General features: G+C 32.8%; 1 protein-coding gene across 4 annotated transcripts in view; it reads right to left on the bottom strand.

Annotated features, from left to right (window-relative positions):
• Positions 1-15,197, bottom strand: part of LOC149905788 (voltage-gated delayed rectifier potassium channel KCNH8-like) — a 42,204-nt gene that overhangs the window by 13,245 nt on the left and 13,762 nt on the right. For all 4 annotated transcript variants that reach the window (XM_090105739.1, XM_090105740.1, XM_090105741.1 and 1 more), the window contains exons 2-3: positions 11,813-11,927; positions 516-746 (exon numbers count right to left, since the gene is read on the bottom strand). In XM_090105739.1, coding sequence (XP_089961865.1) covers positions 516-746; positions 11,813-11,888 — 307 coding nt within the window. In that variant the 5' untranslated portion in view covers positions 11,889-11,927. The remainder of the gene's footprint in view (positions 1-515; positions 747-11,812; positions 11,928-15,197) is intronic.

Raw genomic sequence — 15,197 nt, 5'->3', positions numbered from 1 at the left:
AATAGATCACCGAGAGCGCGCAAATCCCTTCGTGCTATAAAGCTTGCTGCTTGACACAGCTTATCCAACTCCTATCCTAGTTTTATTTAGACAAAATTGGAAAAGCAAATAATGCACCTCAATGCAGAAAGAGCAATACACAGATCTAGCTTTGATAACTTCACTGATGCGCGATTGACCCGATTCGACTCACATGCACGGATGGCGTTTAACTTGACCCAATTTATGTCTGCATGCATAAACACTTATTCAAAACACTCATTGCTTTATAGTTAAATAGCCAAATTTCTATCCGAAAGTTTGTGAGTATTTAGATATGGATGTTATTTACTCTTTCACGCAAATACTACTGATTACCTACTGAACCGATAAGGCACACACATAGAGGGAAACTTGGATTAATACATACAATAGGTTTTATCCCCAAAATCCCACAGGAACGGAAACTATTTGGGTTTTTCTTTGAAATCGCGGATGAAGCCGCAAGCGGAAAGCTAGTTGGATAATAAAATTACCAATTTTCTTATAGAAGATGAGCTCCAGCTTGAGTTCATGTTTAGAGTCGAGGGCTGCGTCGATCTCGCGGCGGTGGTCTTCGTGTGTGTCAGGCCCGTGGAGGAACTTGCACGCGCAGCCCTTCTGCATGATGTGCGCGCGCGCCCACCCTGTCAGCTCGCAGAACCCGTCCGAGCAGTACACGATGGGGTACGACGGCACCTGCGCGTTCCCCAACACGAAGTTGCTGTCTGCATGCGTAAATACACATTATAAGATATTTGAGCTTCGTATTGTTGGTTGTAATCTATAAATATATATCTAGTAGGTAGTCATAGTAAAATACTGTGTTTGTTTTATCAATTTCCAATCAAATTTTTACCCGGTAGGTCAGAGGTCGATAACGTGACCGCGAATTCAATCCCTTATCCCCTATAATAACATATAGGTTACCTACCTACATAAAACAAGCTTGAAAAATACTGATTGTCTAGCTCTACTTTATTTTATGCCACTGAAATATTGTATATCGTACTTTTAACAGGAGACTTCCCTATTGTTCCGATAAACTGATTTGGGAGGAAATGTTTAACAAATATCGCGTTGATTGTGTAATCAAAGCTATTAATTTAAAATCCAGAATGGCTTTTAATTTAAATATTTACTTTCCTTTATAAATAGACCGAGCGAACAAATCGGACCAGCTGTTGCTCGAAGTATGAATATCTGCACTTAATTTAGTCCAATTGGTAACCACTAACCACATTCATAACGTGAATTAATTCAATGCGAATGCTAATTTTAACCCGATGTGTTCTCAGTAAACATTGTTACAATACCATGCATATGGTATTTTAAGCAGAATAATACAACATGATAGCTATGAATCAAAATCATCTCAGTTTGTGGCTTAGTGACTACGCATGCATGCGAAATTATTCCACAATTTCGCATCTGTTCCACTGTAATTGTGCCCTTAACTTTTGAGGCGAAAATTGTGTGGATAGCAATATGAATACCGAATTATTAAGTGACAGACGTTTCATTTGTTAGAAGCGTCGTAAATTGAAACAGTTCAAACGTGTTTCTATATCTATGCCGGCAACTTTGAGGTCTGTGATTGATGCGGGTAGACTCTATCTACTTTACCCACGATTAAGCCTCTTGTCGTATTTGCCGTTTTGTAGGATGTAATATCAATTACGGAAAATTGAATCAGACCCGATGTTAGGTATCTGATGTTTATAGTGAAAGACTAAATCGATCTTTTGTTACAGTCAACACTGCATTTACTATCGCAGGACAACGACCTTTAACTTTTTTTAGGAAGAAAGAAGAGTTAAAATGGACTTCCTATCAGTTTCTATTTTTTGCATTGTTTACCTACTTCTATTGAGAATGAGATATATCTGAGCTACATTGGAGTAGATTTATTCTTGAAAGTATTGTAACTCTTTATTAGAGCTCTTATCGCTAATCGTTCTTTTAAAGTCGCACTTTTATTGAGCAATAATTTATATTTCGCTGTTACGAGACTCTCATACGCTTTATTTATAAAGCCATTACAGCTATAAGTAGATTACGATGTAGAATCTATATTAAGATTCATTCACTCGTCTGTAATATCTTCCTTTCATAATCATTAATGAAACCGATAATATAGAGTATAAGTAAATTACTTAGCGGAACATCAAATGTGGTTTATACATGTAAGTATGTATATCCTTATTGAATCAATTATAAAAATTCATATATAGTATAAAAAGTGAAGGACTGTGGTTAAGAAATGTAACCTTCGTATCGAAACCACTTTTGTAATCAATTTTGTTTAGGCCTAGACCCTACATATAACTAGAGCACTTTACAGGTTCGAATCAGCCCACGCATTGTCAACTAGTTTGATGAAAATGAATAATGAAATTGTATGCCTGTAGCCAGAAAAATATTTACATTTTATCCGATTTACGCTAAAGCAATAACGAAAAATCAAAATCAATTCTGGAAAAAATATATAGCCAAGATTAAAACGATGATTTCTCCAGAAAATATTCGACGACGAGGCAGTAATGAATCGAATTGCCCAAATTACAGATACTTTTCGTATTAACGAATGCGAAAATATATAAATATAATTCTACGAACATTAAAAAATTGACTAATTTATTTATAACGTGCGTAAAAGCTCTTTAAACAAATAATTAACAAAATGTGGAAAAAACTAATAGATATATTTAGGCGGAATAAAACTAAAAAATCAGGCATTCACCAATCTCGTGTCAATTGAAATTTTTCTACTACCTACCTACATTTCTGAAATTCTTTACCTATAGGTCGATATCTATTGTTTCCATCAAAGACAGCTCCGGGCTAAGGCGGGTCAAGTACGTTTTTCCTATATACACACTGTCTATAAAACCTTTTTCACCCTACCTGTATCTAATCTCAAATTTTGTTCATCTTCCCAAAAAATTATATACGGTTTTCTTTGGTAATTCGCAATTGTCTTTCATACGAAAATATACCTACCGGATGAGAGTGGTGGGAATTTTAATAATCTTATTTAGAAATTGGATATAAGTATCTTTATAATTAAAAACATGATCTAAGATTACTCATATTATATTCCATACCTTTTTCCTCAATTAAGTAGGTAGCTCTATATTTAAATCTTTATTTTTGGAATTTTTATTTTTGAAGTTCCATTTTCAAAATAAATACAAACCTTATAATATAGGTTCAGCTACATATTACCACACCTTAAGTTACCAGATTACTATTTTATAATCAAATTCGCTACAGTTATCCAGTTGAATAATAGATAGAAAAATATGAACAGACCAACTTGAAACACTCCCAGGAGAGAGGAGAGGCTTTAGTGTATAATTAAATAATTTCAAATAAACATAACGAATAAATAACTTTCCGGAGGGCAGTCTAACTTGTGCAGTGAGTACTAAAGTCTAAAGCGCAGCCAACCTTCAGGAATATTACAAAGTGATATAAGTCCGAGGGATAAGTTTTGATTGCTCCACCCGATTCTCCACGATCACCCACCTGCTAACGGCGCATTCAAACTCATACACCTGAATAAGTACATCATATAATATAACCTTTTTTGATGGACTTGCGAGGTCCGATAACGCCAACAAATTTGTTTGAATAGCTGTTTTTCTCGAACACGACGAAGGTTTTTCTTTGTCTAATAAAGTTAAACAGGTGTTCGTTTAGGCTAGTTAAATACTTTAGCTTTTATTTTAATCTATTTAAAATTGATCTTTTCAACATAATATGTGCAATGTGCATACTTTTATTGCTTTAACGTAATAAAATATGAATTATACTTGAGCATTTAGTTATCTGCAGTCGCCACATATTTTTATAATATCCGTAATATCCATTAAACACCATTATAATAATCCGTATTAACTACCATACTTAAAACTTTTACGAAAAAAGCTGCACGGATGCGTAATTCTTTATAAATCCGCTCCAATCCTTACAATGACCTGATCCCTCGGGAAAAAAGGGAAAATTGATGACACTGATGCGGTTGAATATAGCTTCTCTACAATGTAACGAAACTAGGATATTCATCTTACTTACAGGTCAATTCACTTGGTGTATTGTACATCTGTCTATAATAAAATGGCATGGGACAGATTTTGACATATATTTGATTATAGATTATTGTAATTGAACTAAGGGCCGATTTTTCAATGCTTGGATAAAACTTATCCGTCCAATAAAGTATTACACGATTACATTAAAATGTCACGTAAACTGTCAAATACGGGCAATTAGAATACGTTTTTAAAATGGTAGTTTTATACATTATTCGACGAATAAGTTTTAACCAAGGATTGAAAAATCAGCCCTTAATATCATAGTACCTACTTATGTTATTTTAACCCGATTTGGTTCTCAAGTTGTTTGATTTGCTCCGGCTCGTACCTATTTCATTGATCTTTGCTAATTGAATAGGTTCGTAATTATTAGAGCGTTATTCCAAGAGAACACTTATTGATTTGAATATTGAGTAACGCGAATGAAAATTATTAATTAACCAGTTTGAATGCAGTGCATTTTGCGAAAAATTTTGAAGTTTGAACTGCACAAGGAGTCTTCCTCCGTGTGACTCGACTTACACAAATATTTACGTACCTATAAGAAGGTACATGACTTTCCAATTAGAGACATTCGTTGAATAAAATAAAAAAAAATAATTTGAATAAAATATTGAATAGAATGAAGAAGTTATTTTCGGGGTCAAATATATTTATTGGAACCGCTGGAAGGTTACAAAAACTTTCTCAATTAGGCGAGGCGAGACTTGATTCAGACGTGAAGAGAAATAAAGTTTTACACATTGGTTGTTAATTAAAGTGCTTACCAAAATGTTTTACAGGATAAAACATTTTATTATGGTTATAATAAAGTGTTAGATAAGCATTGTTTTCTTAGAAACATAATACCTACCTACTTAAAGTTTATTTTTGGCATTTAAATTATATTATGTTAATCTAATTACAAACTAACTAGAAGAAAAGTTCAATACCTACTTACGCTAACAGAAACCTTTTTTACACAATCATGTTTTGACTACATTACAATACATAGGTGTTATAATATCTCCTCACATTTCAATAAATAAGAGTACATATCTAGGTACATAGATGTGAAAATTACAATGCATATGTTTGTTTTACGAGAAAAAAGAACGTAGGTACCTGTTATATTCCCACTCGCATTTTAGAAGTTATAAGTAGAGTAGCGATTCTTTTCACTGCACGTCAGGTTTTTCATGGAACTTTTTGCTTTTAGCTTTTGTGTCAACGCGACAACTGATAATTGCGAAAGCTTTAATGTCTATTTGCGTTTCATATGAAATACTTATAAAGAAACTGTCTGCTTTCATAAATATCAGGTTTTCATAATTGATTTGACACAAAATTCAAAAAGTGTGTGTCTTTTATTTACATCGGCATTTTGGTATTTTTTTAAGCTATTGCATAGCTTCTATCGCGGGCCTTGAGCGCAGGGACCGAATCGAGAAATTCCGTAACGAAAAAACCTCACGCTCCCCACTCCGACGGGCTCGGAGGTGTGGCTTGAAGGCATGCTATGCAATAGCTTTACCGCGGCAGTCCCCGAGTGCCACACGTCTTTTTTAAATAATAAACAAGAGTCAGTTACCTAGTTATGACTACCTAGCTCATCGTGTCATTGTATGCGATTTGAAAGCTAAACCTGCATTGTACAACGGAACCACATTTCATTTCGTTTAATAGCGTGTACATTTAGCCTTCTAAACGTCTACCAAAGTCTTATATAAATCAATATACATATCAACATAATGCATTTCTTCGAAACCACCGTTCAGTTTGTGTAGAAAACGCTTTACAATTTTTAAGAAAATAATGTTAACTTCTCTCTATGTTCAGGAAAATAACAAGAATGTTATAACTTAAGTTTATTTGTGTTTGACAACATATAACACTGCGTTCTAACTTGCTGCAACTTTGCAACATTCACATAAAATATGTAGCCTCACTTAAAACTTAGGTAGGTACCCAACTACTGAATTTTCAAGCTCCTTAACGTCAAACATCAAAAATTATTTCTTTGCCTCGGAAATATAACTAATTTTTACTATGAGATGGACTAATCGTTATAATTCAGTTTCCTAAAATTATTTAATTAGATATATATATCACTACATAGTATAAAACAAAGTCGATTTCCCTGTCCCTATGTCCCTATGTCCTTATGTCCCTATGTCCCTTTGTACGCTTAAATCTTTGAAACTACGCAACGGATTTTGATGCGGTTTTTTTTAATAGATAGAGTGATTCAAGAGGAAGGTTTATATGTATAATAACATCCATTAAATAGTGGAGAAGTACTGTTATTTTTGTGGTTTCTAAAGTGATGTCGTAAAAAATTACATTTTTTCCGCTTACCGCAGGCTGAACCCTACGAGTTTTATCAAAATAATGTACTAAGTATTATACACATTGAAAAGGTCTATAGAAAAGTCCGCGATGGTATATGTCTATCTCTTATGGATAACCCACAATAACATTTTTTTGTCATTTACTTTTTACGAAAAATAATGGCTAATTTTCGATGCGATTTTAACCAATACAGCATTAATCCTTAACCAATTAAATACCTTGAATACATTGTTCGTTTAATATAGATCTATATGGCCCTTTACACCGTATGATTTAAGTGAATATTTTCGAAGATATTACAGATTTAAAAATTGCGGGACGTAGCGTTTGCGGCGGTACCGGCCGGCCGCCAGGCTATCTAATACGAAGTCGGAGCGGGCCGCTATGTTTTTATATACAACGTTCACAGTTTTTCTGTAGTGTATTTAGTATCAGCATTGCACCCGTGCGAAGCCGGGGCGGGTCGCTAGTATTATATAAGAACGACAGCCTGGATAAGATGTTAAAATATATCTAACCATTTCATAAATATGAATACACTATGCCAAAATTTCGGTGAAAACACGTTATTATCATCAGTGCGTTAAATTCACTCACATCTATTTGATGACTACCTAAATCAAATACCTATAATTTAATGTTGGAATCAATTGATTTTCAATTTATGTTAATTTTATTAATTTTGTGATAAACTGACCGTTTTGATCAACGCTTTAGGTATTATAAACTTAAATTGGCAATGTAAATAAAAAAGGGATCTTAAATAACTAAAGCTAAAATGTCGCATCACAGGCATCATTTTAAGAAGGCAATAATTATTATTATATAAAACGACTAGCTTTCCGCCCGCGGCTTCGCCCGCTTTGTCTAAAACATAATAAATTATACACTAAAGCCTTCCTCTTGAATCACTCTATCTATTAAAAAAAACCGCATCAAAATCCGTTGCGTAGTTTTAAAGATTTAAGCATACATAGGGACATTGGGAGTTGGGACAGAGAAAGCGACTTTGTTTTATACTATGTAGTGATGATGAAGAGGTGACGGTGACGCCCGCTATTCCATTCGCCCTAAGTAGCCTTAATTCCTCCTTCTAAATAGCTAACTAATAACTGGCTGTATCTCATTGAAAATTCTGTCAATATCGAGTCATAATAAATAATAATTAATAGAAAGGCGAATAAATCATTGTTAGTTTTTTTATTTCATGGTGAAATTTTAGTAAGTATATAAAACACACATATTCGAAAGAGGAAAGAATATTCGTTGAAATTATTTCACCCGTAGTTAGTTAGCTACGTAATTCCAGGGTTACATAGACTATATTTTTTGTTGCCGTCCTGGGCTAAACCGGGCGCAGCGGAGTAAAACTAAAATTAAAAATAGTTAGAAGCGATAGCTCAACTGCAGTTTTGAGTGTTGTTTTAAATTGTGAAACAGTAATGTTATCTTGATGTAGTTATAGTTAATTAGTCTAGCAGACGTCTGCTCCCTCCGTACTCAGTCCCCATTCGATTATGTCTCCAGTCTACGGACAGGTGCTTAACGACTTCCAGTTATAATGAAATTTAACGTCCCGCCACAATCAAGTTAGATGATATTTCCTTTATTTATAGTGAAACAAGTTACGCTATCAGCTTGATAGTTAGGTTAGTGTAAACAAATTTGTTTAGAAATAATACGTTAAATGATACCTAGATACCAACTCATACAGAGTTGTCGGTCTGTGTATAAAACGATGTCTAAATATACATTTATTTTTTCAAATATATCCCATAGAATGATTAAAAAATACAAAGAGAGAGATAGTAACGGGGTACGGTAATTTATATTTCACCCCAAATTCTTCGCAATTCTGATCAATGCGATGAAACTCGCATTCATTTAACTTATTCAGAAGTGAAGCCAAAATGATTTTCTCTAATACCCATGGATCAATGAGACACGACCTTAAATCTTATTTCATCCCTCTTGAAACTTATCATAATATTTTCATAAATAATCCCAGTTCCAAAGTTTTTGTATAAGAACAGAAAGAAAATATATAATAAAAACTTTGCGGTCATGAAGCGGATCTCCAGGTACGTCAATATTTGTTCACCAAAATTGAAAATTGATGAAAATGTGTATTGAGCTTATTATTATTTTCTTTCAATATTCTACAGGCCTTTGTGGACGAAAATGCCATTGTGTGTTTCAATCATTACTTAAAATACTTGATTGTAATTCAGGGAAGCAATTTATCTTTACCATCGCTGATAATACTGTATTATAGTGTATTATTTTCTCATATTTGTTTCATAAGGTTACATATACCCAATAGCCATACATTATATTACAGGAAGTCGCTCTCCAAGTTGTTAGACTGTTTATTCTCTAAGGCAAAGTGACGGGTAATAAAACACACATTAATATTCAAGAAACACGCATTTTCCATCATGTATTTTTTCATGTATGATTTATAAATTTCATGTATACCTAATGCATGTAAATAAATATGGAGTATGTGTAAATAATAAAAATAGTTCGCAGTCTAAACGCTCAAAATGAACATAAGATTACAAGCGCTCGTTATTTTATAATATATGGATGTTTATTTATATGTTTAAGAAACTGAAAAAATAATAAATGCAATGTAGATTGGTTAGATTCTACTTCAATGATGAGCGAAAATGTCAAGCTACGCAATCAGGAAATACTTTTTCTACAACCTCTTAGGCAAAGCTCTTAGGTTATATCTGCAGTCGCTTTTTATTCATATAAAGTTGTTCTTGTTTGCAGGAAAAGAATTCACGCAGCGAATAGGCCCATTTAACTAGAAATAACTTTATTGCGGTCATGACTGCAATATGGTGCACGTTGGCGAATCTCTGGCTTATTTTACTGGAGTAGGTACCTACGGTCAATGCGCTGAGGATTCGACTGTATCGAAATAACACTCAGTTAATTGAAACTGGCGCCAATTGCTACTCATAATTCGACCACTTCAATTAAATGTTGCACATCAAATTTAAAGCCCTAATACTCTTGGTTTTATTACTCGCATCACCATCGCATTTAGAACGCTGAAATGAACAATAAAATCAGCTATCTCGAAATGTAGAGAAGTAATGATTTATTTAATAGTTGTAGGTAATACTAATACGTATGTCACTGTTCGCTAGCCACGCTCATTAGTGGTTCACTATTAATTAATTGTGTAAATATTTGGTTAAACTAAATAAATAGTGGTTACAATCAAACAATAAAGTGAAGCTAGGCAGTATTTTATTTACTAAATATAACGTTGGTTTATTAACTGATAGTACAAGTCATTTCAAAACTGTGAGTAGTTGAGTTAGCTCCGTGTAAGCAGTAAATCGTTTGCAATTCAAATATGTATAGGAAAGCTGAATCGTTTAACAGAACATTAAGATTTGCTTTGCATAGATTTCGATTGTTACAAGAATTATAGAGACTTGCTGTTCTTGGAAACAATATGTTATCTTGATCCCTGTAACCAGTTTACCTCTACAATATACCTACCTAATAATATTTTTAACAAAATGCTTAAATATTTTGGATACCTGACAATCCTGAAAATATAATATGTAGTCTCACTTCGATTCTCATATACCTATTGACCTACATTTACATAAGTGTAATACATGTATTATTATTATACACCCTTATTCACATGCAAACATGTTCAGTGTTCACGCTTCACCCTCATAATAGTTATTATTTTTATAAGTAGTCTCTCATATTCATGAAATGTTTGCTGAGCTTTAGGATACCTTTAATTATAAAGGACGTTATTAGACGTGAAGCATATTGTCTGAAGAAGGGTCTGCACTCTGCATACCTATGCGATAATCGTACAAGTCTTCGTTTTGACATAGTTGGTTTTCCATTATCTGAAGCTAAGACCTAACCTATAAAACTATTTTGTTAAAAGACAAATAAGTTATTGATTATATAGGCATTTGGCATTATTAAATGATTTACAATAAAAGCAAGTTTAATCCCTGCGATCTTTCATAACGAAATATTATGAATACAAACATAATATGTATTTCAAACACCGTTAGATAAAAAGAAACGGTTACTATTACATTATATGTAAATAATGGAAAGCTTGTTTTTCATATGTATCTACTCGACTAATAAAAGGCCCAATATGTACGTTACCCACAGACCCCTTTCATAGTCATTATTCATGTAAGTACGCAGAACAAACACACCCAAATGCTCTTTGTGTGGTACAAATGCGGGAAAGTATTTCCAGAGCTCTATTAACCCTCCAGATATCTGTAATTAATGGAACTTTCTTCCTACTTCCTTTCGATGTTGTGGATCAAATAAAAACGAGTTCCCGATATCGTTGTCTTCCAACGATTTCAACCAATTATTCTCAAGGGTGCTCTCTCGGAGAGTATCTACTATTTTTAAAATATAAACTTAAAGGTTTCCAACTCTGCACGTAGTACCTACCTATTAACTATAATGTAATGTTGGTAAAAAATGTTATTTCATATTTTGTATTCTGATTTTCTATTTCGATAAAACGGAAAAAGAAAATAAATGTGCCTATATTTAACAACAGCCGAAGCGCTTAATGAAGAAACATTAACAGAAACGCTATTTTTAGAGATTAAATAACAAATCCTACTTACTGTTCAAGAGGAATTATAAAAACTTATTTTACACGTGTAACAGAAGTGTAACAGTGAATGAGTCTATTATTATAGTCTTCGTTTTAATAGTTTTTTAACAACTTAACTGTTTTAAAATCCTTTGATTTCAAAGGGCAGTAGTTCATTTTCACTTCGTGTTTTTACTCTTTTCATTTTGAAAATTATTAATTCTAAAATATTTATTTACTAAGTACACATAGTTACAGACCGTTAAAATTTTTCATAACGTTGGCTCGCTCAGAGCGTGTCATTTAATTTTAAAATATTCAATGAATGTTTTATCTCCTACGACCTACATGGAGAGTGAAATGTATGATGTGTAAAAAGTATTTTTTTCAACTTTATTGATATTTGCACATAATAATTGCTGAGCTCGGCCACAAAGATTTAATGGAAAACATGAAACTGAATAATGATTTAAGATAGCGAAAAATGTTTGAATATTTTACTCGTTATATTGAAAACGATAGCAGCAATTTAATACATCGTAAAACTTCTACCTACATTCTTTATTACTAAATTTGTCCAATAATAAATGGAATATTAATAAAAACCATAATATTGGTGATAGATAAACACAACTTTGAAAAAGTGATTGAATACTATAATTGAACCGTGTCACGCTACCGATCACATACAACATTTCTATAAGGCCTTTTTTCGACTTTTTCATATAAAAAAGCTTACGTGTTCCATCGAAGCGAGTGGCGATAGTATCGAGGAAGGTATTCTGGGGCGCGAGCAGCCCCTTGCGCACCGGCATCACCCCGCGCCGCGCGCCCCGCGCTTACTCCCCCTCCACCTGCAAAAAATAACATTACGCGATATTACTATCCAAATCCATCAATCTATTTCAATCCCAGAACAGGAAAAACGTTTAAGCACGCGGTAAGCGCAATAAATTTTGCAATTTTCACAGAAGCATATCCTTCGCGATCCCTGTCAAAACCAGCTTTTTGTGATTGATTGTATAAAGTAGGTGATTTTCATCATTGATACATGATAAAATAGTGCAGCAAGTGGAAAATATTTATATTATAGTCACACATCACAATAAGTCAGATGTATTAAATATTTAGGTAGGTACTTAAAAATTAGATAATAAATGAAAATAGAATCCAAAAATTGATAATTTATCTGAAATCTTATTAATGGTTATATAATTTACATAAGCATATGAAATGTGTTTTTGTTTTCTGATATTGTCACAGTTTACATAATTTTGTAAAATATATTCCGACTCAAAGTTTAAAATGGAAAACGCGATAATTATAGCGTTTGTCTGGATAAATAAGCAGTTTTGTTTATTTTTTCCGCTCCGGCCGACACGTTTCAAATCAAGAACGAGGAGATAATTTTTAAGTGCTGACATGAAAAGTACATATTATTTCGCAGGTGATTTATAACGCAATACTGACAAAACGCTGTGATATTTTATGATTTAAAATTAATTAAGATCTTATTGTAACGGATATACAAAGTATAAAATTTTATTACATATTTTATGCCAGAATAAATATTTAATACGACGTGTACCTAACTGTTAGATTAGAGAACGAAAGCAAATCTTATTATAGATTATGGTATAACAAATTTTAATTTATGTTGTCGGTAGCATCGGGATTTTCATTAGCCGTCGCTATAAATCTCCCTGTATAATTAAAGCTCTATTTAAGGTGACCCATAAACTGAGCGGGCTAGAATATGCCTGCAGCCTTTCTACCTTCTCGTAAACTTTTTATGTTTCATAAATGCGCGGGTAATAAATATGAATTAATGGGTTTTCGAGGTTAGATACTCCCTTTGTTAGATGCGTTATAGGTTCGCAATAAGATGCGGTGGTGCTTCATGTGTGTCGAAGTGCATTGCAATAACGTCTAGACTCCAGAGTCTAGACAATATTTTATTATAGTATTTTCTTATATTATACGCTATTATAAGAAATATAGTCTCATAATATCTGTCACATAAAAGTACGGAGTACGGACCCACTCTACTAGTATTAACTATTAAGTATAGTAGGCGCAGATGTATTATAATATATTGCTTACCTAAATGATCGATTTCTTTAGACGAAAGTAATTGAAGGTGTAGATCAAGACTTTTTATTAGGCACAATTAATTAATGAAGATAGAGCCATTTTGTTCTTTGTTCACTTTATTATTAATTACCACTACGCAAAGGAAAAAGACGTCAGTTATATATAATTGTAATTAATTATTGTTACAATGTATTTTGTAGTAGCAGTTATACGCAGATGGATAATATGCGTAGATATCTATTAAACAAAAGTATCTATTACATTATAAAAGCAATGACTTAAAGTATAAGCCAAATATTATTTCAACTCAACGAACGCTAATCCAATCTTTTAAGTTGAAAGCTACAAAATAACGATGACCTAAAAGGTAAAATGTATTTGTTTTAAAAAAGGTTAAAATATCACAGACAATTGTAAGCGCTCTCTTTATTCAAAGTAAAAATTATAGCCGGTTCAAAGAACTGATGTTTACGTGCCATCGAGTAGGATCCTTATTTAATTGCAATAAAATAGGGATTAAACAAATCAGACTATCTCAATATTTACAAAAGTCACAAAGTTCACTGACAAGAAACAATAAAATATATTTATTATGTATATCTTTACCCTTCATATTCATATGTATTTAAAGGTACATTTCAGTTTTTATATAATAAATCAGATGTAGACGTAAGAATCAGGTTCAAATAGGCATAAATTTGTATGATTTACATAAATTTCGAATGGAATATCTTAATGTAATATCTCTCCCTATTAGTCGTATAGGTAAGCAATGAATATATAACTTTAAATTCTATGGTACTCAATAATAATTCATATATATATTACTGAGTGTCAATATGTTTGGAATAAAGGAAAAAATATTGTAATTTACTAAGAGTAATTTGTATTGTGGTATTAGGGACTGAAAAGGTTTTTGGTTTACGAGAGATTCAGCTTCTCCAACTAACCGAAAACTCAAAGACATAGGTATGTATAGATATATAGAATAAGCCCGACTGGTCACAAAGGAATAAGACGGGAGTCGGGACACTTGTGGGTTAATCTTAAACGTTTATTGTAGCATTTTCGTTTTACCTTGCCGAACCTACATTGTAGGATAAGTGATATTTAAGATAAAACACATCTGTCTTGTAGAAACTAAAATAAATAAAAAAAGCTCTATTTACGTTTCCAATATTAAGGATCTTAATTTTTTCATGCGAACCTCTAAATTTTCTACGTAGATACAAAGTAGGTACCTGAAATATAACTGAAGATTATTACTTGATAGAAAATGACAAGAATCACTCAGTCATAACAACTGTGACGACCACCTGGGCACGTGCTTTTTGAATTCATACCTATATAAGAACGAAAAGTATTACAGCCTTTTCTATAATATGACATGTACCGAATACTTTGGTAGATAGGTAGGTACTTACTAAACTAACAGTTCGGCACTTAGCCATTGACCACATATTGATCACTAGCTGCTCCGCGCGGCTTCACCCCCGTGACTTCTCTCCCGTTGGTCGTAGCGTGATGACATATAGCCTATAGCCTTCCTCGATAAATAAGCTATCTAACACCGAAAGAACTTTTCAAATCGGACCAGTAGTTCCCGAGATTAGCGCGTTCAAACAAACAAACTCTTCAGCTTTATAATATTATAGATTTCTATCACAGAAAGATCAAATAAAATAAAATGATAATATTGAAAGTAACTGATATCCTTGTATTTAGTCCTTCTGACAAAACTTCCATTACGAAACTTCATATTATGTAATTAATTATAACAAGTTTTATTGGATACAAAAACAAACATAACATTCATCCAAACAGACATTACGCAGATGTCATATTGCTTCAATTAATGTGTTTGGAAGGTTCGCTATGTAAATAAACTCATATAGTACATTGAAAATATGTTAGTAGATACTAGATATACTATATGATATTATTATATTATAGGAGCATGTATTTGCGGACACTCACAATTCATTATTGATAACGGCCGGTGCAGCGTCGTGTTTCTATTATCTGATGAT

Source organism: Colias eurytheme, chromosome 9, assembly GCF_061535395.1.
Source record: "Colias eurytheme isolate Ceu_HAF_F1 chromosome 9, ilColEury1 Martin Lab GWU primary, whole genome shotgun sequence".
NCBI lineage: Eukaryota > Metazoa > Arthropoda > Insecta > Lepidoptera > Pieridae > Colias > Colias eurytheme.
This window is presented reverse-complemented; position numbering and strand designations above follow the sequence as displayed.